The sequence below is a fragment of the Callorhinus ursinus genome, unplaced genomic scaffold (assembly GCF_003265705.2).
Source record: "Callorhinus ursinus isolate GAN/ISIS: 27379988/994484 unplaced genomic scaffold, GSC_fseal_2.0 scaffold2, whole genome shotgun sequence".
Lineage (NCBI taxonomy): Eukaryota > Metazoa > Chordata > Mammalia > Carnivora > Otariidae > Callorhinus > Callorhinus ursinus.
In genome coordinates, this window is record NW_027397064.1 from 98,241,072 (window position 1) to 98,268,190 (window position 27,119).

Consider the following 27,119-nt stretch of genomic DNA (forward strand, 5'->3'; position numbering starts at 1 on the left):
TCTACAGCCCGTAAAAAGGCTATAGAGGTATTATTGGCATGGAAAGACAGCGTCAATTATATTGTTGAACAAAAAATAAAACAGAATATACAGTATAATGCCATATTTAGGGATCTCTAATTCTCTGTATTGATATCCCTAACTTTGTATTTCCTACTTGGAATATATATCAGTAATTATCCCTGGCTGATGGTATCACAGTGACTTAGTCTTTGTAATTTTTCCCCATTTCTTCATTTTTTGTTACTATTACTAAGGTACTAGTACAAAATAAATATAAGCTTTTTTTAAAAAAAAAATGATGCACCAAAAAATGGCTGGGCTACATAACCAAGGACAAGTACAAAAGACTGGAACAGTCCTATAAGGAGGGCTAAGGATAAGAATGAGTTAAATATTTTGAAAAATATTAAAATGTTTAATATTTATTTTTTAACAAGAGGTTATATCTAAGCAAGAATAAGTAAAAGCCTGCTGGTATTATGTTCATAGATGAAGAAAGACAACAGGATTGTCTCCACTTGGCAGACATTCTCTAGCTGGACAAAGGATCTTCAAGTGGAAAAGTCACAGTAAACAAGCCCGCAGAGGACTGACGAGGTGGTGGGAGAGCACCTAGCCGCTCTGGACGCCTCTGAGCCTCTGGGACCTAGATGAGTAACATCTCAAGAGTCTTGAAATAAGCCAGGATCATTGCTATAAAACTGGTGCCAGCAGTATGTGGGAAATCAGAGTCCAGGTGAAGAGAGGAAATGGGAGGAGCACCACACCTGTCATGTTTGAGGGGTCTGATGTAAAACCAAAATCTGGCTGCCTCTTCCTATTCTGCAAATATGGAGGTAATTTGTTAACCTTTCTGGCTTCAACTTTCTGATTTATAAAACAGAAATAATAATATTTCTCGCTGAGTGTTGGAGAAGCGCTAATGAGACGATGCTTGTGAAATGCCTAATTAGGTGCCAAACACACAGAAGGCCCTCAATCAGTACGCGGCAGCTACAGACACATATTACAAAAGGCCGGGTCCAGAAATTAGGCACCTATTGTGTGACCTTATTTGAGTCTGTAAGTTACCATTCACAATTTAAGTTTGGGATTCTAGATTCGTCGATAAGGAGCAGGTAAGAAACACTGATGAGGCATGTGAAGGGCAGAGCTGGGAAAAGGGTAGAAGGAGAGGGAAACTGCCTTCAGAACCCGAGACCTACAAAGAGCCACAGCTTCTGGTCGCTGAGGAAAGACTTCATTCCCTTCACTACGGGACAGATTTCCCTTGGGGAGAGTGGCGACGAATGAAAACCAGCACGCTGTTCCATTCCTTCCAGGACTCACGAGGGTAAGCTAGGGACATGCACTGCAACCCTGGAGTCTCAGTAAGCTTCTGGAACTCGCATTTCAAGGCAAGGAAGTGACAGAGCACTTGCAGAAGTGGTGGGCGGGAGGGAGGGAAGTGAATGGTAATGGAGCTCAGCTAAGAATCCCAAGAAGACAGCATCTGGGAGTGAGGGGTAAGAAGAAAACAAATAAAACCCAAAGGCCAGCTCTGGCCATCCATCAAAATTCTTATCATTCCTGCTACAAATGTACTGACAGTCAACTAAGGAGTAAGTTCATACATAAAAAAGGAAATCGACTGAGCAATCTGAGCTATTATCAAGAGACTTGCAAATTTTTCCCATTTTCCTTTATCTTGATATTATTTCTGAATTAGCTGTAAACAGCATTTTATCTAGAGGCCCACAGCATAGTAGTTACAAGACTGGGTTTGCATCCTGACTCCATCATCACCAACGTGACCTTGGGCAACTTATATAACCTATCTGTGCTTGAGCTTCCTCACCTGTAAAAAAAGGAAGAAAACACTACTACTTCAGAAGATTGTTGTATGGACTAGGTAAGTTATATATAAATGCTTACAACAATGTCTGGGCACCAGGTATTTGTCATTATCATTACCTCCTTAATCGTATGCAGTCACATTACCAAGCAGAAGAGGAGGATTTTCTTTAAAAACTCCATTACAAATAAGAGGAAAGAATGTGTCTCTAGAGGCCTGAAATGTTTAATGGGTATGGAGATGCCAGGCCCAGTTCCATTGATAGGATGACTGATAGCTACGCTGGCCTTTTCTTCCCGGTGATAAGGCTGAAAACCATTATTTCTCACTCTCTACCCAGGGCTCAGAGTGAGATTTACACAAGAAGATATTCAATTAAGCATTTAGAAAATTTTACTTTTGTTTACCGTTTTTGAATAAGTAACACACAGACTTGGTAGAACATTCAAATAGGACAGCCTTTACAGGGAAAAGAGAATTTCCCTTCCTCTCCTGCCCTGGGCTCCCCAATTCCCTGGATGAGAGGTAATGCCATCACTTGGTTCTCCTAGCTTTCCAGAAATGAAGCATCATTTAAAACAAGAGAAAGCAACCACATATCCAACAAACTGGTTAATATTTTTCATGACAAATGTAGTTAGGAGGAATCCTTAATAGCTTACAAAGACACTATAGTGATAAGTTAAAAAAAAAACTGCAGTTTTATTTAAAGTATGACTCCAATTCGGTATAAAAATGCACATTAAAAACATAGAAGAGGGACGCCTGGGTGGCTCAGTTAGTTACTTGTCTGCTTTTGGCTCAGGTCATGATCCTGGTCCCTGCTCAGCAGGGAGTCTGCTTCTCTCTCTGCCACTTCCCCCGCTTGTGCTCCCTCTCTCTCACTCTCTGACAAATAAATAAAATCTTAAAAAAAAAAAAATGGAAGAAATATGTCCAAGCACCAAAAGAAACTGCTTCTCTGTTGTGAGATTAAGGTTGATTCTCTTCCTCTGTATCTATCAACCTTCAAAAAAAACCAAAAAACTTTAGAGATGCCTAAACTGAACAACTATTTCATAACCAGAGGAAAAAGAATTACTCTGATGTCATATCATGTCCTGTTATTATTATTTGATACCGCCACCGTATCTGAGAACAGTATCTGGCTTCAGAATGTAACTATCTTGAAGGTTTTCCACTCCTTCCATTTCCAAAATGGAATTATGAAGAAAATACAAATCACAACTCTAAAGTGACAAAGATTTTTCTTGTTTAAAATGAGCACTTCATGTCATCAAATGATTGTTACTCTTTTTAGAGTGATCACCTTGAAAGACCACACATGTATTCTTAAAGTAGGGGGGAAAATGCAAAATAACACTACGCATTATTTCTGGAAGAAAGCGAACTTACCCCCAGGCACTGTGGCTTCACTCCCAGCAGCTCAGGTAGGAAGGCTGGGGCTGGGATGGGGTGGGTGGCACTGAGAAGGTTCTGCTGGGCTCTGGCCCAGAAAGGTTTGAAAAGCTCTCCTCTGCCCCTTGCACTAGGGGGAGTGGGCACACGAATGCAGACTCCATGGTTAAGATTCACTGTATCAGTGACCAAGGCCATCCCAGTGTGTCCCACACAAAGCTCAGGAGCTGTTCTGCCTCTCCAGAGCCATCATGGGGTGCTAACCTCAATTTACCACACCTCCAGTTCAAGATGAGCTATTCAAAGTTTACACCTGCCACTGGCACAGATGAGGAAAGGCTATGGGTTTGGAAAATTTCTCCCGGAAAACTGGAACTAAGAGAAACACAAGGTAGTGGTTATGCCACTTTCTACCCATAAATGCTGGCATCCAGGTACGGGCACTGAGGCAGGAGGGGCTTCCCTCACACACCCACCTGAGGTCAGCACCTGGGCAATCGCAGGAGGGACTGGGTAAGGGTTTTGGGATTTGAATCACGGGGCTATCTGGAGGCTATGAACTTATGTCCTTCCCTTACACAGGGGCAGGGGAACTTACTGAAAGGTCGACAACTGTCTTGATGGCCTTTTCTTTTCTCTTTATGAAGTCATCATCCTGCAAGACAAAACACAGGGATTAAACAAACCCTGTGTGCAGACTGAAACTCAACCGGACTTCTCAGAAACCTGTCTTACAAATTGATTTCTCATCATAGCTTTGCCTGCAGAAGCCTCAATCTTCTAACGAACTGGAATATATTCTACATGGGTAGAAGCTAGGGCCTCTGCAGATGGCTCCAAAACAGATCCCACAGCAGTAAGAAAGGCAGGGACCACAAAGTATACTGGTGAAGCCAAGCATTCTTGTTCAAATCCTTATGAACTCTTGACACCCTGGGCAAGCCACCTAGTCTCTAAGCCTCAGTTTCACCATCTGTAAATGGGGACACCACCACCTACGTCAGAGAGCAGCTGTGAAGATTAAAGAGGAGAAGGCATGTGATGGGCTGGGACTGAGTGTAGTAAGTATCTGTTGTTATTATTGTGGTGGGGGTGGTTACTATTAAACTGTTACCATAGGAATGCCCTAGGCAATGACCTAGGTGGTCTCTTGAAAAGCTTTATATGACTATTAAAAAAAAATACTCATGTTCTTATAATTTAATAAAAGTTCTGAATCAAGTACTAAAACTGAGAGAAAAGGAGAAAATTGCAGGGCTTTACACCCAGGGCCCATTTAAAGAGGCAGTTCTGACGAACAAGGATGCTGCCCAAGTAGGGGCAGAGACATCACACAGAGGAGCCTGAGGCTGAGCTTACTCTGCTCCTTCCTGGGGAGTCTCTGAGTGTATACATATGGTCGCAGTTGGATGAGAAAAGAAAAGGAGAATACTGACCTCAGGGAGACTGTAGGTTTTCTGGAACTGGGATATGGAGTAGGAGCGGATGTAGTCACCCATCTCTTCCTTTGTTTCTATAGCTCGCTTCACCAGCCACTGGGAAAGAGAGTTAGGAAATGTGAGGGTAGGGATGAACCACCACTGTGGTAAAGGCCAACTCAGGGATGGTACAACTCGTGAACCCAAATAGCCATACCTGAACTGGCCAGATGATGAGAAACTATCTGCACCTACTGTCCTATGCGAAAAGCAGCCAGTTGGGCGTCTGAGACGCTGAGATCCAATGGGATCTAGAGCAGAGTGGCTGTGGAGGAGCCTTAAAGCCTCACATCGGATGCTCAGGCCTCAGTTTCCCTCTGTGTAGAGGTGAGAATATCATTTCTTTCACCTCACAGAGCTACTATGGGAGCAAATGAAATCACAAGGACCAGAATGCTCTATAAATGCCTGAAGCAAACACAAACATAGTTACACAGACACCTGGTTCTAGTGGCAGATCTGAACGTTACTCTCTTTCTTGTGCTGCTTGCACCACAGACTGGGGAAAGGGAAGAGAGCCTCAGAGAACATCTAGTACAATCCCTTGTCTCCTTGATTGCAACAACCTCCCCCAAGTATTCAGATTTGAGAACAGGCTTGCTGAGTACACAGCCCTAGGCTTCAAGGGAGCCAGGCACTCACAGCATTTGCTCTCTTAATCCACACAACATTATAAGGTGACTGGTGCCAGCCACGTTGTACAGACCTGAGGCTCAGAGAGACTACATAATCTGTCCACTGCTCCGTAGGTAGCAAGCACAACAAGGCTGCAAGTCACAACCCAAAGGCTCTTCCACACCGGAAGACTGGACATAGGAGTTTTATTAAATGTTTTCCAGCTTTACTGGGCTGATACGCAGAACTAGCTCTTCTTCATTGCTCCCTACTTATAATTCCAGTTAATGGCAACACATAGGCACACCCCCATAACCTGTGGAAGATCCAGGTGCTCTGAGAGAAAGAATGCAAAATACAGAAACACAGCCTCTGTTTCTCCTCCCTGGCTCTTCATGCATTTCCTTTATAACTGAAGAGCATTAGGGAGGGGGATGCCGTCTGTCAGAGTCACCATGCTCTGTCCAGAGAGAGCTACTACATCTCGAAAGCAGTTTGTGGACAGTAGTTGTATTTCCCCATGAGCACCGCGCACTTGGCAAGGCTTAGCTACCTAGGAAAGCAGACACGTGGCACACGGCATGGTGCTCCTGCAGAGACAGACAGAATGCTTACTCGCAGAGGGCAGCCAGCTCAAGTAAAGGACATGTTTAGGGCATAGCTGCCCAAGATGGGGGTGGGTGCAAATAACTCTATGAGGAATATTCTTTTGTTGTTAGTATCTTCCATTCATTTCCATCAGTCCACTCCACCCCACCTCCAAACAATGACCCAGAAGTCGGGACAGAAGATCAGACAGTATTCAGAGCTTCTGTAGCCCCTCTCTCGCACCCCGACCCAGCACCATGGCCCAGAACAACTAAGGAGGCTGACTCCTTGCTCAACTCAATTTCTCTCTACTTTCCTTTGGATGGGGAGATCCAGTTTTTGGACTTTCAAAGTTTCTTTTTCAGATGTTCCTCCATGAATTAGATCTACACTGAATTGTTACTTGGCTGGATCCTGGTGAGTGTGATGAGATGAGGAAGGTAAGGAGTCTTAGGATTCAGAGAACTGGTCACTGTTTTGGAGTTCCTAGAGTGAAGGGCTATGGAGGGAACCTCTTGGATAGCCGAGCTCTGCCGCGGGTCCTTAGCATTCGAGGAAAGTACCTACCCTCACGGGGTTCACCTGTCAGGCATGGGAGAAAAAGATGTGATCTAGAACTACCGGGGCCGGAAGTTAGACCCATTCTTCTCCGGGCTGGCATCCAGAGTGTTCTTAAGCTGTGCTAAACAGTGTGAACACAGGTGGTGAGCCTCTAGAGGCACACAAGACAGCTAGCTCAATGACTGCTCTTTCACTGGTCTCCAGCAAAACAGGCAAAAACTACAAGCATGTGGTGAGTTTCTCATAATACTTTCATAGTATTCCATTGAAAGGACTGTCCTTTATTCTGAGATTGGGGGTTAAAAGGCCTTTCTTTTGGGAAACGACAGAGATAGTTGTTACTTAAAACAATTTCTTTATTGAAGTATAATTGATATACAATGTTATATTAGTTTCAGGTGTACAACATAGTGATTTGACAGTTCTATACATTACTCAGTACTCATCACCATAAATGCAGTCACCATCTGTCACCACACAATGTTACTACAATAGTATTGACTATATTCCCTATGCTGTACTTTTCATGTCTGTGAGTTACCTGTTTAAAACTGTAAGTTTGTATCTCTTTACTATTCCCTTCACCTGTTTTGCCCATCCCCCATCCACCTCTCCTCTGGCAACCAGCAATTTGTTCTCTGTATTTAAGATTCTGTTTGTTTTGACAGTTGTTACTTTCAAAGATATTCTTACCTGGCAAAATACAGGTGGCAACCATGGGTCAGCCTCCATTTTTGCTTTAAAATTTTACACATCCATGTAATTAAGAAATCTGGGAACTACTAACCTTGGTTCTCACATCCAGACAGGAGGCCCCCCCCCAGCATTCCATGTACAACACGGAACATTCAGACGTTCGAAATACCCAAACTAGCGACAATCACTTCCCTCTCATCACCTCCTACTGAGACCAGATTTTTTGCTCTCAAAGTTCTAGCCTAGGGCTGAGTAAGGTCTAATCCCTAGAGATTCAGGCTTTGGGGGAAAAGCCAACAACTTCACAGCATGGTGGTGGTGGAAGTTTCAGTTATAAGCAACACAGGGTCCCTATTACCTGTTTTCACAAAAAGGATCAGGTACCAACCTTGCTGCATCAGAGAGAGAAAATCTAATGAACATAATGAATCAAATTCTGAGTTAAGGGGCGCCTGAGTGGCTCAGTCGTTAAGCGTCAGCCTTCGGCTCAGGTCATGATCCCAGGGTCCTGGGATCGAGCCCCGCATCGGGCTCCCTGCTCCGTGGGAAGCCTGCTTCTCCCTCTCCCACTCCTCCTGCTTGTGTTCCCCCTTTCGCTGTGTCTCTCTCTGTCAAAGAAATAAATAAAATCTTAAAAAAAAAAAAAATTCTGAGTTAAAGTCTTGGCTTCCAATTTAAAAATTTCATCTAATGCAGGGGGAAATCCCCAATAACAGTAACAAAACCAGAAACGACTATATAACACTTATAAAGCACTTACTAAAACGTGCCGGTCCTTCAGCTTAGTGCTTTCTACATATTAACGTACTTAAGTCTCATCCTGTCAGGTAGGTACTATTATTGTTTCTATTTAACAGACGAAAAGTTAAGTCATTTGCCCAAGGTCACGCAGCTAAGTGACAGAGCCAAGATCTGAACGCAGGAAGTCTCCAGAGTCCACACTCTCAACCCCTGCGCTATACAATCTTAACGCAGGACTGGGAGACTCTTGAAGCAGGGGCTGCATGAATGGCAGAGTGGGAACAGTATAAGGTTCACTGACAAGGGGTTTAGGCTACAATCTTGCTTGCCTTGCACACCAGTTCTCTGCCCTTGAGCAAAGCAGTTACTCTCTGCATCTCGCTTGCCTCAGATATAAGGACTGGGATTCTAATAGATGCTTCAAAGAACTCTATTAGGATCATTTGCAAAGCGCTGTTCACACAGCAGGGCCTTTGCTCCTCCTCTTTTCAAAGTGCCCAGAGGAGGCTGAGACACCAGACTGCGAGGATGTACGGGGCTGAACAGCATGAGCCACTTAATCACAAAGTGCTGGAAAACAGCCAGTGTGGAAATAACCTCCCACCAGACATCCAGTCATCAAGTAAAGACTAACTGCCTACATGGTACCAGACTTTCCACGAGGTACTGGAGACACTAGAGGGAGCAAGGCAGCTATGGTGCCTGCCCCCAAGAAGTTCATGGTCTGACAGGAGGGGCAGAAATGACCAGACAAATATACAGGGTGACAAACTATAGCAAGGAAAATTCCTACAAAGGAAAGGAACATGGTCAGTATGAATGGATAAAGCAAAGGAGACTGTTCTAGATGGGGGGGGCGGGTGGTCAACAGAAGCTTTCCTGAGAAGATGTGGTAGAACTGAAATCTGAAAGATGAATATGGATTAAGTAGGAAATGAGAGAAAGAGAAGAGCTTTCCAGCCTGAGGGAAAGGCCCTGTGACAGGAGGAAGCATAATGTGTATGAGAAAATTGGAAAGAAAGTCAGAGGGGGGCTAGAACAGAAAGAATAAAGAAGAGCAAGGAGTAAAGTCAGGCTGGGACAGGACCAGAGTATGGGGGGCTATGGAGTTCTATCTTTACCAAAAGGGCAATGAAAACCAATTAATGGGAACATTCAAAGATCACAACAGGTGGCGGTGGAACCAGGGTACAAGGGATGGAATACTGGCTACCTTCTGAGAATGACATCAGAAGTATCACCCTGCCCTGCTCCCCTAACTCCATGCCACACCCGTCAGACCCAGGATCTAGGCCAGATGGCCTGCTAGCCAGACCTGCTGCAGGAATCCTGATGTGCAGGGGACAAGAAACCACAGAGAGGCTCTCACCTGGACAACAGGAAATATGTGAATAAAATCCATGCCCTGGATCTGGTGGGGCTCCAGCTGGTGTGGACACTTCATCCTTGGCAGGACTGAGACGATTTTTTCTGATAGTGCTCTGTTTGGAAAAAACAAGCAGCAAAGAGTGAGAACACCACTAAGTGGCCCTTAAGACATCTCTCAAGTCTGGGCAGCATTCCAGAAGACTGGGGCTTTTCAGTGCCAGACCATGACCAAGCTTCCCCTGGCTGCCTGCAAAATGAGAAAAATAAGCCCAATTTAGGTGGTATGTATGCATGCGTGCGACTGAGGCCACAATACTGCTTTCATGCTTTATTCCAGAATTTTTTTCTCCCTATCTTTTTTATGTTAAACCACACTGTTTCTTTATGAAATTGTGTTGATGTTTGAGGTAGTACTTATTATTGAACAACCTTACATGGCAAAATAGAACGTTTTCGGTGCCCCATGTTCTTTTACATTTTGTTTTACTGACCTACTTTTTCCAAAGATCTGGGAACCACTAGGTTATGCATTAAAAAAATTGTTCTAAATATCATTCAGGCAACAAATAATTACCAGGCCCTGTGCCAGGTGCCCAGAATATTAAGACAGAACATGGGGCCTTATACTTAAAAAAAAAAAAAAAAATTGGAGTTCTTCACTGTCGTATAAAAGTATTTTTAAAATAAAAAATGGCCTTTCATTTTTTTTAATACTTTAAACTTAATCCTAGACTTGGGGAAACCACGTGCTTGTTCTTTTTTTTCCAGAGAGCAGAACTCTTTTGCTTCTCACGAGGGGCACTCTTGATGTCTCTCCAACACCTTGCTTCAGTCCTAGGAAACATCGGGAAGTTGGGGGGGGGGCAAGAATGGGGCTCCCTGAGACCCCAGAGCATCCTTCTAGCTCAGTCAGGAGGCCAGCATCCTCCCCCTGCTCCCGCCTGTACCTGGGTGGGGCACTCACACGGCTGGAGTGATAGAGCGATCTGTGTGCAAGTCCACCCCACGGCAGACTTCAGTTCCCTTCTCCACTCAGCTGATTGTTTAATCTCTAGATGTCGGGTTCCTGTTTCTTACATCTTAATTGGATCAGACTCAAGAGGAGAGAGCAGAGGTTATTTAGTGGGTCTGCCTTGAGAAACAGTCACAAGGCATGTCCTTATGGGGCCATATGGAGAAATGGGGGCCTCTGGCTCAGCTTACATGGATAGTTTAGGTTAGAGTCCCACCTAAAACCCTTTAAAAAAAAAAAATCTTAGCTGGTTACAGCAGCTACTGTGGCTTTCTCTGCAAGTGAGAACTATTTCCCCAGGTCTTACCAGAAGCTTCAAATTCAGCAAGTCTGGGTCTACCCAAAGTGTTCCTTGTTCAAAGAAACTTTTATTTTTCTGCAGCTCCATAATCCTTCCCAAAAGACAGACACCCTTAAGACCAACATCTGACAAAGGCCTGGATGACAGCAATTATTGTCCTACCTATGCTGCCCTTAGTATGTTCCATCCCCTTGGTCTTGGTGGGAACTAAGTAAAATTTAGGGAGAAAAGCTAAACGGCTCCCCAAGTAATGGTCCCTGGAGAATACACAAGAAAACTATGTTTATTCCTGGAAAGTAGTTTTACATGGTGGCACCAGGGTTAAAACTGCTGAGAGAAGTAGTCACACCTGTAGCTCCACGGATCATAATATCAACGTCAAGTCCAATATGTTAAGAGAAAAAAATAGGGACAGGGGAAAACGGACACCCCACTGCATACATTCCCGGGAGGGAAGCCTATGGGAGAACATTTTCAGCCCCAGCAGAGGGAGTGCATATGTGAATTATCCAAAAGGTCCGAGACATGGAAGGAAATTGTCATATGCCTCTCAGCCACTACTGCAGTCTCTCCTTTCTGAGCAGCCTGTCTTTAGGACACATGCATCTTTTTTGTCATGAAATGTGTGGCTGGCCCAGTAGGGAAGCCTATGGCTGTCCCACTGTTGCTGGGGCTCAAATGGGATAGCTTGGTGGGCAAGTATTAACGAAACCAATTGGCAGCATATTTAAGGTCCTCTCTATAACACACTTTATTTTTCATTTTAATCTCCATCAGACTCTCATGCCTTGTTTAATTTCTCTGAAACTTGTGAGGGGAGGAGATTGGTGCTTAGTTGGCCCTGTTCCCTAAACTCCAAGCTTAGCAAATGAAGATGACCCAGACTTGGCATCCTTGCTCAGGGCAGGTATTAACTATTGATAGACATGGGGCATTTTTGCTCAGTTATATTTGGGTTCAGTGGGAGAAAAGGTCCCCCTAGTGGCTACAGATCTGAGTCTGCACAGGGTTACTGGTTGCATTGGCAACTGAAGTAGCTTAAAAATAAGAGGCTCGGACCCCCAACACGATCTAGCCCAACCCTCTCCACCTTCAGACCGGGTTGTCTCTGGCCACTGATCAGACACTGACTACCTTCCCAGGTCATAAGGGCCCTGAGGGAAGGATGCCCTGGGTCACCTCCGGGTTTATAAGCCTCTTAAACCTGCCTCCCAGAAACCACTGCCAAGACTGAGGTCTTACTTGGCAGCATATGGAAGCAGCTGGAGGCACAAACATTGCTGGCCTGAGGGAGGGACGTGAGGGAGACACAGGCAGCCTGGGGATAGGAGGCAAAAGTCAGGAGGACTTCTTGTAGAAGCCCACCAGCCCGTATCTCCCTGGAGCTCAGGGTAGACCCTCTGACTTTCTGAAAATCTGGGAAAGTGACAAATGCAGAGGTCCCCAGTCAGGTTTTCTAGCCTAAGATATGAACAATGCCCACTTGTTACTACAGGTGATTGGTCGGATTCCTTCAGTTTTTAAGAGGGTTCAGTACACTGTTTCCTCCTCCACTGCAGTTTGAAAGAGAGTGAATTAAACCACGGTCTAAATTACAGCTCCACTGCTGGCTCTGGAACTTCTGGCAAGTCACCCGATCCCACTGGTCCAATACTCCCATCATATAACAAGGAATGATGCCTGTCCTACTTTATTCAAATATACTGTGAGGATGAAATAGTAAAATGCATGCACAAGTGCTCTGCACCGAGGTGCCTCCTACTTGTGTGTTACTGAACTCAATTAGAAGCCTAAAATCTCATGACCTCTGGGCATAGGACTCTGCAGTCATGGGGCTTTAGGACAGGCTGGGAGGGTAGAAGGAGGATATAGACAGAAGGCAGAAGCTCATGAAACCCTCAAGAAAAAAGGATCAACAAGAACAGAAAGGCCTCAATTGGGCACACACAGAAAACAACCTGAAAGATAATGAAGCCCTCAAGAGGCAAGTGCACTCCTCAGACAGTGCTACCTGCCCCCCCATCATATCAGCTGGGACATACTGAGGCACTGCAAACGTAAGGCTAATAGTCTAAATTGCACCTAACCAGAACATACTACAAAACCAAACAGAAAAGATTTTTGAATAATTCGGTACATTGCTAGGAGTCTTGGTGGATCTTCAGTCCTGCAAACCGCTGTCTCCAGCTCTGCCCACAATTATAGCTCATGGCTCTGCACTTAAAAGCACATCAAGTACTTACAAGAGAACATAATACTGTATATCCTCAACCCCTAATCCAAACCCTTTGGGGCCACATGTGTTTCAGAATTCAGAACTTTTTAGATGTTTGCACATTCCTATACCTAAGAGGCATATACTACATATTATGTAGAACCCAAGTGAAAGCTAGAGTAAATCATATATACTGTATATTATGTAGAGCCCAAGTGAAATCTATACTTGAAGAAATTATTATTTCTGCAGCAAAACTTATGAGTGTTCACCTAAGTGGGATCAATATAGACTATAAATAGCCTTAAAAAAGTTCAGGTCATGTTTTGTTCCCAAATGAGTTTTGTATCCACACTGAGAAAGAAAAAACCTGTTTTCATTGTTTTTTAGATTTCAGATTAAGAATCTGTATAAAAACACTGTACTCCAGTATCTATTAAGAGTACTGTCACACTGATGGGAAAGTATCAGAACCCCCAAGGACACCAAGGTGAAAAAGAGGCTAAGAACCACTGTAAAACACCAAGGGAATTTAGGAAGAAGGGATAGAGAGAATCTAGGAAGTGGTAAGACTGGTGCAGAAAGAATGCAACTGAAAGAAACCCCAGCATATCGGGGGTGCCGCAGGTATCAAAAGCAATCCCTTAAGCTGAAACAGAAAGAGGCTTCAATCAAGAGTGTCCTCGAGAAGGTGTTGAATTTATGTTAATAAACAGACTAAGAATCTGGCTGATCTGAGCTACAGGTAAGGCTATGTGCTTCCTTGTCAAAAAGAAAAAAAAAAAAGGCAATCAGGAACTCAAGGAAAATAAGCTGTATAATTACGGGACAAATTACAGTGTGCCTGATTTTCAGTGGCTTTTCGTAGAGACCACCTCCACTTGCTCAGGCCAAACACCTCAGAACCATTCTTGACTCCCTCTTATTCACACCCAAATCCAATCTGTCATGACATCCGGTTGTTTCTACCTTCAAAGCAGATCCAGAATCCCTCCACTGCCAGCCCACTGTCCTGGCCGCTATCTCCTCCCGTGAGCCTGGCTACAGCATGCTAAAGAATCTCCCTGCTGCCAACTTCACCCCCTTAGTCAGTAATCAGATGGTTCCTTCTAAAACTGACTATGAACAGATTATGTTCTTCCTCTGCTCAAAACCCTTCAAGAATTTACCATCTCACTTGGACTACTCAAAGTCTTTACTCTGACCTACAAAGCTCTACCTGATCTGGCCCCCACAACCTGTTTGCACCTTTTCCATTGCCCGCCCTCCCCCCCCACTATACTCCAGGCAAGCTTCTGCTTGGAGCCTTCACACTCACAGTCTCCCTTGCTTGGAACCCTCTTTTCTCAAGTCTTAGCTCCCACATCACCTTCTCAATAAGGCCTTGCTGACTTAAAGTTATACAACTGCCTCCAAACCATGTCCCTTTTCATATACCCTCCCAGCTGTAATTTTTTTCCATAGCACGTATTACTTCTATATATAATTCAATTATTTATTAAATTAGTTGTTTATGGTCTGTCTCCCCCCTGCAAAGACTCTAAGCTCTGTGAGGGCAGGACATTTTTCATTAACATATCCAAAGTACCCAGAACAATGCCTGACCCACAGCAGGGACTCAATAAATATTTGGTGAGTCAATGAATAAATAAGGATTCCGTTTGACTGCAATATTTTGAATATTCTCTATCAAACAGCACCATTATGGTCCAGAAGATTACATTTCTTTTTCTCTGGCACCACCACAATTCTTAGTTCTTATTAAACACTGTTTATAGATTTACTTTTAGAATCTACCTGTAGATAAAGCATGGACAATTTAATAGCTATTATAGAAAACAGACTATGAATATTATGCCCTGAACATTGTAAGAATAATGATATGATGGTAAATGGAGGCTAAAAGTAAGAAGGAAAAACAGATAGCAAAACATTTACCATACATAGCTAGGAACCAGGAAAAACCATCTTATGAAAATGAGTCAAGAAACAGAAGCTTATATAGGTTAAAGCTATTCAAGTGATCCTAGAAAAACAGATAATAATTACAAGACTGGAGGATGGGAGACAAAGGGGATGTAGTGAGTAGCACAGGTGAGCTAAATTCCTCCTCTTATCAGATCTGAATGAAACATACAAAGTTAGAGATGTGGAAGTGAGCTCTCTGAAAAATATAAAACCTAAACAGGCAAAGATGATTCTTTCCAGGGAATAAAACCAGGGTACTGGGAGAGACATTAGCTGTGTATTTTGTTCCCTTTGGCAGTATTTGAATTTTTTTTTTTTTTTTTACTTCATGGATGTAGCACCTACACAATAAAAACAAAATAAACACACAAGAATAAAAATCTATGTCTGGATTTAGCCCAGCCGGCAGAGAGCAGAGCCACATGCCTAGACTCTATCCCGGAGATTCCCAGTAAAGGACTCTTCACGACAGGTCACTGGCTGTGATGCCCTGGTCCCAGAATGACAGATGCCACAGATGTAGAGCTCTGCTATTCATGGCGGGGCACTCACGAGCACAGTGTCACAGAGAACAATATGTCCTCTTTAATGAGCAGCCCAGAGATGTCCTTTGGTCTTATTATAAGAATTTTGGTGATTCTGCATGGAAACTGTGACTTGGGTAATTTATCATGTTTTTCTCTTGTTATTGGCTGCCAGAAAGCTTAGAGCCGAATCTGTGGCCCACCCTTAGGAAAACAAGGCATGTTGTGGCCTATGACAAATGCTGTAGCCTTATCCCCAACTTGATTTGTTTTCCTTTTGCTTTGCTTCGCCTTTTCTCTATCACTGCTTCATATACATATTTGTAAGCCACCTTTAATCCATTTGGAAGAGTTTTTTTCCTGGGGGAGAATAAAGCTTCAGAAAAATGATTAAATAAGTCACAGATGCACACAGATCTGAAATCACAAATCCCTCTCCTGACAGATAAGGGAACTGAGGCTTGTCCAAGGTCACACAGCTGCCCAATGGCAGGGCTGGGCAGAACTGGGGACCCCTAGTGGTCTAAAGAAATCCCCAAGCCCCTGGTGAGCTATGGAAGACTGGGCAGGCTACACTCAGGCGAAACCTCTAGCAAGGAGTCCATGCTGCCTTCTCTCGACGGCAGGCAAAGTAGGGCTCTGCCTTACACAGAGGCAATGGGGAAGGAAAGATTCTCTCCTCACTCTATTCAACTTCCATCCAATACATTCCTTCCAGCTGCCTTTGGAAAGAGATAAACTAAGCAGTCACTGGAAATTCTTAGAGAGCATTTGAAAAAGTATGAGAGCTGCTGAACATCACTCATCATTGGGGAAATGCAAATCAAAACCAATGAGATATTACCTCACACCTGTTAGAATGGCTAAACTCAAAAAGACTAACTAAAAAGATAACACTGGCAAGGCTACAGAAAAAAGGGAACCTTTGTCCAGCTGGTGAGATTGTAAATTGCTGCAGCCACTATGGAAAACAGTATGGATGTTCCTCAAAAAAATCAAAAAATAGGGGTGCCTGGGTGGCTCAGTCGTTAAGTGTCTGCCTTTGGCTCAGGTCATGGTCCCAGGGTCCTGGGATCGAGCCCTGCATCGGGCTCCCTGCTCGGTGGGAAGCCTGCTTCTCCCTCTCCCACTCCTTCTGCTTGTGTTCCCTCTCTCACTGTGTCTTTCAAATAAATAAATAAAATCTAAAAAATTAAAAAATTAAAAATTTTAAAAATCATAGAACTACCGTATGACCAGCAATTTCACTTCTGAGTATTTAACAGGAGGAAATGAAATCAGTATCTCAAAAGATATCTGCACCCCACATTCATTGCAGCATTATTTACAATAGCCAACCATGGAAACAACCTAAGTGTCCATCCATGGATGAATGGATAAAGAAGATGTGGTGTGTGTGTAAACACAAACACACACACACACACACACACACACACACACACATACACACACACACACACCGGAACATTATTCAGCCAGAAAAGAAAAAAGGAAATCCTGCCATATGCAGCAACATGGATGGACCTTGAGGGCATCATATGAAGTGAAAGAAGTCAAAGAAAAACAAATACTGTATGATTTCACATGTATATGGAGTCTAAAATAACTGAATTCATAGAAACAGAGAACAGACTGGTGGTTGCCAGAGGTGAAGGGTGGGGGGTGAGGGAAATGGGTGAGGGGAGACAAAAGGTACACCAGGTAGTTGGAGTTATAAGACAGATACGTCCTAGGGATGTGATGTACAGCAAGGAGACTCGAGTTAACAATACCGTGCTGTATATTCCAAAGTGGCCAAGACAGTAGATGTTCATATCACAAGAAAAAGTTGTGATAAGAAAGTTCATATAAAGTTGTGATAAGAAAAAGTTCACATCACAAGAAAAAACATTTATAACCATATGAGGCGATGGATGCTAACTAAACTTACTGTGGTGATCATTTTGCAATATATATACCAAATCATTATGTTGTACACCTTAAATTAATACAATGTTATGTGACGATAATCTCTCAATGAAACTAGGAAAAAAGAGAGAGAGAGAGAGAGAAAGTGTCAGAAATAGTCTGAGCATTAAAGGACTTACAGGCTAGCTATGTGACCGTGGCTTCTATCAACCTCCATTTCATAATCTATAAAACTGATAATACCTATTGCAATGAAAATTAAAATGAAATATGTAAAGCATCTAGCACAACTTTTGGCACATAGTAGACTCTCAGAAGTTAGCTCCCTTCTCCCCTTAAGGCTCTTCTGTGGCAAACTCTGATAACTTACATTTTTTGTCCTATTGTAGAGTTTTCCTGAAAGAGCAAATCAACGTCTATGTCAAAGCTGCAAGTGGTAATGCACCAAGTCATTCCTCCTACTACCTGCAAGACACAAAGAAAATATCTGTTTTCTCATTCTAGTTTGGGGAGAGGGAAAGAAATGGAAGGGAGAAAAAAATATAAGTTTTTACAGAATCAATGACCATACAAAGTATGTATCTTTAGAGAGAGACTATATGTGTCCTTCTGACTCCATCAACTACAATTCATCTAAAATAGCACCACTGAATAAAACTTCTGCAGCAATGGAAATGTTCTGTGTCCATACTGTCCAATACACATACAGCTACTGAACGCTTGAAATGCAGCTAGTGTGACCGAGGACCTGACTTATATTAATGAAATGGACATATCATTCACAGATCCTCTTTATACTGAGGGGGATGGACATTAATTCTCAGCCAGGAGAAGTCTTAATCCAGTTTCAGGTAAGTGCCAGATTCCAGAGGAATTATGTGTTTTGCAGATCAGACAGGCTGACAGACAGTAGCAAGGCTCAAGTTGTGGCTCATTACTGAATTTCCATACATCTTGTTTTTTTCCTGTATCTAAAGAAGAGGAGAATCCCTGCTCTACTTTTCTCAGAGGACTTCTCAGAGATGCAAACGAGACTGAGGTTAAAAAACCACCCTGAAACAAAATCCTTTTCAGATATAGCTTGATGGGGACTCTGATCTCTGGCTGTGTTTAGACACATGCGAGATGCCTATAAAATACAGATTCCAGGCCCCAGTCCAGATCTAACCAAACTATCAAAGGGTGAGGCCTCAACATCTGTATTATAAAACAGTCCACAGTGATTGTTATGCAAAGCCAGGCCATGGCCCACTGGAGCACTCAACACTTTCTTCCACTGGGGAGATTTCCTGGCCTGCTCTGTCTGATCTGGAAGCTTCATTTCTGCTGCACTTACTGCATCGTGACACTGATTCTATGTATGTTGCTTTACTTGTCTTCCTTCCCTATTCTATAGAAGCTGGGCTCTTTGAGTACAGGGCCTTGGTCTGATCTCTGTGCCCTCAACATTTATTACTATGCCTCGTGCACGATTCTTGAAGGTTCTGCTGAATTAAGACTTTACCCCATAGTGACTTCTCTTTCCTCCAAATTCAGAATTTACCATCATTAGAATATGTGGCAATTGTGAGCACACTGACTTGGGACAGCTCCTTATTAACTCAGATTTTATCTTACATAACTTTTATCTCTCCACTCAAACTGTAAGTTCCTTAAAAGGAAGAACCATTTCTAATGCTTTTTTGCACTTCCCAAAGTTCTGTACACAGAAAAGGAATTCAAGGCATATCTACTGATACATTTTTATTTTCTTGTAATAGGAAACTGGAACACTTCTAATAACGAACCTGAATCAGAGAGAAACATGGACACTGGAGAAAGTAAAAACACAATCTCTCCCTCTTTTCTCTGCCCTGGTAAACCATTCCATCCCAACAAAACACAGCCTAATGATTAGAAAGGTTTCCCCTTACCTTGTCAAAAGGTGATAAGCCTTTAATTCTTGCCCTGAAATACCCAGCTGCAACCAAAAGCTCCAGAATTTCAGTCAGCTTGACATTTTGTTCTTCATCTTCTCTTGTTTCTACCTAAAACAAAAGTTAAAAGTTAGGCTGGTAAAAGCTAACTTAAATAAAGGAACACTGGCTGTATCCCCTGATGCCACAATTTAATAGCTAAGGAGCAGGTGACATTGGCTGTCTCACTGTTCACGCAGGAGCGTGGGGACACAGGGTTGCCATAAGGAACAGTGTCCTCAGGCGTCAATGAGCTGTGTTAATCGTCCGACGTGGTGGGAGCAGATACGGGAAGATTACAGCACATTACCTCCCTGTTCTCTAACACACTGTTTACTTGACAGGTTCCCGACTAAATTATAAACTCCTTACAGACAAAAAGAAGGTTTTTTGTTTTTTGTTTTTAAACTTCATGCACATCTTGGTCCCAGAAGCTACTGACAAACAGGGCAAGAACAAAGAAGGGATTTCAGATGTGTATCTTTCTCTGCACTTCTCTTTTGGATCTCTAAAGCAAATACAAGGAGGGCTTTCAACCGAGATACACTGAAGGATGATTACTGCCACATAATGGGATTGCCTTAAAAATAATAAATTCATCTAATGTATGAATAGGGATCTGATTTTAAAAAGTTAAGTTGTATCTTACCTTCACTCCCAGGTGTTGATCTACAACTTAAAAACAACTGAAATATTCTAGTACTTTTGCCTCCATCTACTTTCATGAATGGTACCTTTCCTCTCTTCCATTACTGCAGAACATAAAAAACCAGTACTCTATATAAAACACGGCCAATGTATAGCTGGCTCAAATTCTTGTACCCACCCCTGACTACCCCTCACCCAACAATGCCTGTAAACTCTTCCTTTACTATACATGTCACATTTACCCTCTTCCCTTTTAGTTACACTTCATGCCAGGACTATTGCAATAGCCTCTCAATCTTTCTTCTGTTAATCTGTTTCCCTTACTCCTTCCTAAATCACAGCTTTTGCATCTTCCCTCTTTAGCTCATCCCCCAGTCCTTATCATTAACACATCATACACTGTCTGTAAGATAAACTCCAAACTTCTTGGTTTGGCATTCAGATCTTTGGCTGCAACCTATCTTTTCAGCTTCATCCTTTACCTCCCTCTAAAACAATCCAGTTATGGTTATGGCGAGTCTCAAGCATGGCTCATTCCCCTTTCTTCACTGTTCACACTCCTTCCCTTCTGATATTCTCTAACCACCCAGAAACCAGCTTCAAATTCTAGCTCCTATTTGATGCCAACCCTGACGAATGCAGCCTGAAATGGTCACTCCTCTGCATTTCTATTTTATTTACAGTTCTTGCCATTCATACAACTAAGTTTCAACCTCTTCTCAGTAAAATGTCTGGTGTTAATATATATGCCCGTCTTTTGAAATGGGCTATTAGCTGGATCAGGAAAGGACCCATATATCATTCAGTCATGTTTAACACCTCTTCTGAAGTAGCATTAGGCTCAAAGGACAATTAAATATGGAATGACACGTTCAATCATCACATAAAGTGCATGACCTATGCCAGTCATGGATTAACAAAATGTTTTCATAGTCATGACACTGATAATGGAAATTCAAGTTTATTTTGAAGTACAAATGCCAGGAGAGGGAGCTTACAGATTAACAAATAGTTGAACGAAGAATTATTAAAGTGATTGACAGTCTCTTGCAATAGGAGGTGGTACAGGTGACAGCTTGTTTTACTCCTCTCTCAAATCACCTTGGTCCAGCCTATCAAAGTATTCCCTGGTTCTTAGGGGACATGAAAAACAAAGTAATATTAATTATTCACACATTCTCTTCCTTTGCAAAAGATGTGGGATAGTTAAGGAACATCTCTAAGTGGGGAGACTCAAAGAAATGAGAAGGTAAAGAGCAATATGGTTCACAAAGATGGAGTAGAAGAGAAAAATGGGGTGATATAAGTATTTTCTTAAAACTCCCAGGATGTAAAAGAGGAACCCTTCATTTGTTCAATCATCACTTATCATGAAAACACTTCCAAGAAGAGGACATTTCATCCCAGGAGGATCATTCCTGCTTTGCCTTGTACCTAATGAACACCCACTGGCCAACCCCAGGGCAGATGCATGGCCCATGTTTTTTATCCACTCACACCCAGAATGGAGAAGTATGTACACTTTTGCAATATAACCTGTGAAATAACGTCTTGGTGCAAGACACTGAATGGAGAATGTTAATAAGACTCCACATTCACTTCACAGATTAATACTGAAAATGAGAAAGGGCCACTGGCTAACACATAGTGACTGAAAGAATACCCTCTCTTGAGGGTATAAAAAGCCATCAGATTGGTTAATACATCCATTGTTAAAAAACTAAAACTCTGATAAAGATGAAAGACTGTGAGCTCTTAAACCAGGCACGCTAAATGTTCATTTGCTCTGTACTGTAGTTCACGGAAGCTGGAAGGCAGGGCCAAGTCTAGCTATCTTCCTGTCCTTCACAGACATACAGTAAAGGGTTTAAAAAATTGAATTTAAGGAATTAACTGGATGAGTGACAGCTTAATGACACAGACTATCCATAGTCATATGTACTGGTCTTTGAACTAAATGATAGTAATTTAACTATATCTATCCTGTATGCCTCCTAATTGCCAAGAACTGTCTTAGGTTCCTAGAAAAGTGACATATCAGACCCAGCCTCCTGGCAGTCAGAGAAGGGTTAAACGAAGGACTCAGAGGATCATGTTGCTTTTTACTTTAGAAAGACCCCCCCATTGGGGTGCCTGGGAGGCTCAGTCATTAAGCCTCTGCCTTCCGCTCAGGTCATGATCCCAGACTCCTGGGATCCATCAGGGCTCCCTACTCAGCGGGAAGCCTGCTTCTTCCTCTCCCACTCCCCCTGCTTGTGTTCCCTCTCTCGCTGTCTCTGTCTCTCTGTCAAATAAATAAATAAAATCTTAAAAAAAAAAAGACCCCCCATTTATAGTACTGTGGGATACTCAATTGGAGGGATTTAAGGTGAAACCTGAGAGGCCAGACAGGAGTCAGTAGCAAAAGGCCAGGCAAAAACTTGATGAGAACGTAAAATAAACAAGTGACCAAAAAAAAAAGAAATATCAAATACCAGGATACAGTTCTCAGTCTTCACAATCCCCCATTCCATCGATGTAATTTGCATGTAAGGTTTTACCTAATACAAGGGTTCTGACAACATGACATTTCTTAGGTTTTCCTAAGATTACAACAAAATAGACTTACATTCTGGGAACATACACTGACAGATAAGTCTGTCCTTCCATCACTATATCCCCAGCCTTTATGCACAGAACAGTGATCCCTCAATTACTGGCTACTTGTGGGATGAAAGAATTGAGGATTGGCAGGGGGTGGGGCGGGTGGGATGACAGGCAGTTGAAAGCGAAGGAACCACTCAACATGTCAAGGTATCAGTCCTGCCAAATGCCTGCCTCAGAACTTTAGGAGGGGGGGTAGAGGTGCAGTGTGGGTTCCATTTCTTTCCAGAATCTAGTACTTTAGACTTAGCTTTGGAGTAAAGCGACTGGAAGACACGTGCAAACCACCTAGCTATATGACACTTGCAGCCAAAAGGAAATGCACGTTCCCTTTATTCCTAGCCAATGTGGAAATCCGCAAACCACTGATTATCCTATGCCTCAGGATCCGGTGAGTATTTAATAACAAACACCCCTGAAGGAAAGGCACCCGCTACGTTCTGGGGAAGCAGCCACGCTTCCGCCAGGCGCTCTGCCGGCCACACAGCGCGTCGCCTCCAGCACACAACCCAGTGCGCGCACGGTTCCCAAACTTCCTGCTGCTACAAGGGTCTGGCGTGCATTCCCTGCACACACCGAGGCGAGTGGGGCGGGCCGTCGGGACCCCGCGGCCCCTCGAGGCGGCAGCAGGCGCCACAAGGTCACCACCCTTTGCACAACCCGAGCCCGGACCGTCCCAGCACGCGTCTCGTGACTCCCAGGGCGCAGCAGCGCCGGGCTTCGGGGGAGCCCTGCGGCGCTAGGGGTCGGGGAACACTGCCTGGGAGAAGTGGGACCCCGGGCCCCTCGGCGCCTGGGGCTGCGTGGGGCTAGGTATTGGGCTCAAAGACCACCTCCGTCCCGGGGGACCCGAGAGCGGCTGAAGTTTGTCTCCGCCCCCGCCCAGGCAGGGGGATCTGCTCGGTCCCCGGCGCACAGGGCCAGCTCTCCCCGCGGGGGACACACCTGAGAAGGGGGCGGGGCGCCCCAAACGTTGCCCGGGACCCGCTCTGCCAGCAGCCCCGCGGGCTCGGCCCTCTCCCAAGAACCCGGACGTGTCAGGGAGAGGGAGGTCCTTACCTCCGGGAGACCCTGGCCCTCCGGCCCCTTGGTCAACCCCATGGTCCTGTGACAGACGTGCGGCGGCGGCAAAGATCGCGGAGCGTCCGGAGGAAGCTGTCCCCAGCCGCGAAGCTGCTACCGGGGTGGAGGCAAAGCGGGAACTTCCTCCGCAGCCGCTGCCGCCGCCGCCGGCCGGGAGCTCGGCGGCCCCGCGGAGCATGCGCGCTAGGACGCGAGCGCGGCGCAACTGCGCCTGCGTGAGAGCAGCCCGGGGCAAGGCGGGTCGGCGGGGAAAGCTCGAGCTACTGTCGCGTTGGGCTCTCGGGCCGGTGTTCGCGGGACCCTAGCTCCGGAGCTCCGCAGTTTTCTCCGAGGTGCTTTACAAAAGAGGCGATTCCTTCATCTCGGGGAAATTTTGCATTTTGGCTCCCTCTCTGCGTTTCACAGGCATCGGATGCCCCAAGTGGGGGTGCTGTCCGCTCCGTGAGCCGGACTTCGGAAGCCCCCTCGCTCTGGTGTTCGAATTCCGGCATGAATGCGTTTGGGAATTCCAGACCCCGGCCCGGTTCTAGCTGAATCGGGGTGTCCCCTGCTTCACGCGCACTTGGGCAAACTTCTCGCTGTATATCCGGCCCAGCGAACGGAGCCCCCGAGAAAGGCGGCACGCCCGCTGCTTCCACAGTGTTCCAGCCAGTGCGTCTTGTTTCCCAGGAAACCCGGTTTGGGATAATATCCCCCTTCTCCCAACATCCCTAGCTCTGAGTGTTTCTTAGGAAAAGGTCATCTCTGAGAGTGCAACTCGGTTTTGACGTCATTTTAGCTGCCACGTCGCTTACAAGATGCACCCCTTGTCTGTCCCAGAAGATGGATGGCAGTTATATTTTAAAAGGGTTGTCTCCCGGGCCACAAGACCCCCTCCAAACACTCACTTGCTTCAAAGGGGCTTCTCCAGCTTTATGAATTTATTTATTTCGTTTTAGCGATGAAGAAAGAGGTGACATGAAAATTTGCTGTATAAGAAATCGTTCCCTCTGGGGGGGGGGATGGGGGGGAGTGGGGGATGTGAAGTTCTGAGCTCCTAGAGATCAAGAGGTGTGTGTGTGTGTGTGTGTTTCCTCTCTGCATACCTAGCATCTTAATAAGTAGATACTCAGTAAATGTTTGTCCTTGAAGGAATTCTTTGGGCTTTTTGGTACTCTTCCTGGAGTTTGTCCTGACGCAATACCCATGTGGTCTCAAAGGCCCTAAGAACTACCATTTCCTTCTTAAATGCAGTTTGCTAATACTGCTAACAAAACTATGTGCCAGGCAGCCCAAATTTGAGAAAATTGAATAAGGAAATTAAGGTGTTGAAATGGGAACTCTCTTAGCAGAGTTATGTGACATCTTGCACTCACCCATTGGGAAGCCAATGAATCTCAATTTTTAAGGCACCCATTCTCAACTTCCCAAATGTATTTATTTTTGTAATTTTAAAATCGCCCTTCCCTGAGGTGGTATAGGTTGAGAGGGAATGGAGGATAATTTATGGCCGCTCTTGAATGACTAGAAAGTATTGATACCTGGGAACAGATAGCAAAATCTCACATAGCAGGCAAGCCTAAATAGCTGTATATAAAGTAGTTCAGAGAATAGGGTCTGGAGAATAATAGAACTCAGGTAGGCCACACACAAGTTCCCTGTTGTAAATACCTTTGCAATGTTTAAATAAACATGAGCAGCTAACTTTCCCAGTTTTACTGTCTGTGTGAGGTGACAGTAGCAGAGTTTGGGTTGGGAGCATGCCTTTTTTTTTTTTTTTTTTCCTGAAAGATCCCAGCAAAATGGCCATGGCAGCAGTCAAGAAAGCTTGGGCTTCCTGTGTTTGAGAGCAGAGCCCCAGTGCAGCTTTGGAGAAGACCTTGAACAGACAATGTCAGAGAAGGAGGTTTGTGAGGACTTTGGAATAAATGCCTCTCTGTCCCTCTCCACTCAGGGTACCCATACACACATTTTGCAACCCCAGTGGGATCTTTGGGGATTAGGGATCATTCTCTCTCTCCTTTGCACATTCAGTATAGAGCTGCGTGATGTTTTTCTAAGTGTAAGATTCTCAGGAACCTCACAAATAGTTTCCCTTTTTAGGTAAAAAAAAGGGGGGTGCCATAGTAAAGAGCTTCCTGTTAGGATTACCTTTATCCTGAATGAAGTTTTCTAGAAAACCTCAGTCATTTTGTTCTCATTTCTCCCAGCCCTTCCAACTTGGTTCTTGCTGTGACCAAGAAGGAGAATATGAAGTCTTCAAGAAGGAAGGGCTCTTAAAGGCATCCTGTATGTGTTTAGGGAAGTAGAGTGACTAATAGCATGTTAGTGGCTGTGCTGAGACCAGAGCCCCAAATTTCTGATTCATGATGTCCTTTTATTCATCTATCAAACATTTATTCGTCCAACAAATATTACTTCTATGTCAATGGCTCTCAAACTTGCTGCACATTGGAATCATGTGGGGAGTTTTAAAAGCTACCAAAGTCTGGATTCTACTCCCAGAGATTCTGCTTTAATTGGTCTGGGGAAAGACATAAATATGGGAATTTTTTTTTTCCCTTGGAGTATACTGTTTTACATGCAGCACAGTAGTGAACAGTGACTTCATAAGTTTCTTTATAGATCACGGTGGCACACAGAATTTAAGATCCATAAATGAGCTAAGAGTCTTTAAGTTAAATGAGTTCTTCCTGAAAATTTTTAATCATATACTAATCTATTCTCAAGCAGTAAAGTTTTACAACACACCATCCGATATTTAGCATATCACATTTCTGTAGTAAAAAATGAAGGCCCGGGTGGTGCAAGCAAACCTAAACCTCCTCTGCTTCTGGACACAACCCAGCACGCACACACACACACACACACACACACACACACACACACACACACGCATTCTGTATCTCCTGAAGAAAATGAGATCTCACATTTTCTTGGTAAAGTGATTTAATAATTAAAAATTTCTTATTTTGGGTAGGCAAGATTTTTAAAATCTGAAATGTTTAAAATTTCACAGGTGATTCCAATAAGCAGCCAATTTGAGCCCCACTCTTTGCTGTGCCAGGGAATAGTTCCTGGTGCTGGAGAAACTAGTCAGCAAGCCGGACAAGATAGTTACTGCCAGAAATGAAACATGCCACTTAATAAGATAATATTGGCTAGATTAATGCTCTTCAGGAAAGAAAAAAATCCCAGTGTAAAATATGATAGGGAATAGCTGGAGCCCAAGGCTCTTCCAGATGGAGGAGTGAGGATAGGACTCAGGCACTTTTCGAGGGGAGATCTAAGTCTCAAGAAGGCGCCATGAAAAGAGCTCAGAGAAAAGCATTCCAGGCAGATCCTTCTGGATCTGGGATGTTCTGGACAGCCTCTATCCCCCCTCCAGACCCACTGTTTCTTCTCTCACCTTGCTTGCCACCAGACAAGGCTGGCTGGTCAAGGCTTTATCAGCAGGGCCTGGCACGTCAGCACCTGTAGTGTGAGGAGCTGGGGTGTGGGTCCTGGAGGGTAGAGTCTCAGGAGTCATTTGGCAAAATGTATCAAGAACTTAAAAAATATCCTTGGATGTGATGCTGCCACTTTTAGGACTTATGTACAA

The 27,119-nt window shown here is 44.0% G+C and overlaps 1 protein-coding gene across 4 annotated transcripts in view; it reads right to left on the reverse strand.

Moving 5' to 3' along the window:
- CCDC93 (CCC complex scaffolding subunit CCDC93) overlaps positions 1 to 23,701 on the reverse strand; it is a 92,092-nt gene extending 68,391 nt beyond the window's left edge. For 2 of the 4 annotated variants that reach the window (XM_025857247.2, XM_025857242.2), the window contains exons 1-6: positions 23,516 to 23,701; positions 19,124 to 19,237; positions 17,581 to 17,675; positions 9,284 to 9,395; positions 4,672 to 4,770; positions 3,834 to 3,890 (exon numbers count right to left, since the gene is read on the reverse strand). In XM_025857247.2, coding sequence (XP_025713032.1) covers positions 3,834 to 3,890; positions 4,672 to 4,770; positions 9,284 to 9,395; positions 17,581 to 17,675; positions 19,124 to 19,237; positions 23,516 to 23,557 — 519 coding nt within the window. In that variant the 5' untranslated portion in view covers positions 23,558 to 23,701. Of the gene's footprint in view, positions 1 to 3,833; positions 3,891 to 4,671; positions 4,771 to 9,283; positions 9,396 to 17,580; positions 17,676 to 19,123; positions 19,238 to 19,814; positions 19,918 to 20,811; positions 20,828 to 23,515 lie in introns of those variants that run through there. The other 2 variants (XM_073884940.1, XM_073884945.1) reach the window with 2 other exon arrangements.
- Positions 23,702 to 27,119: the final 3,418 nt, after the last annotated feature.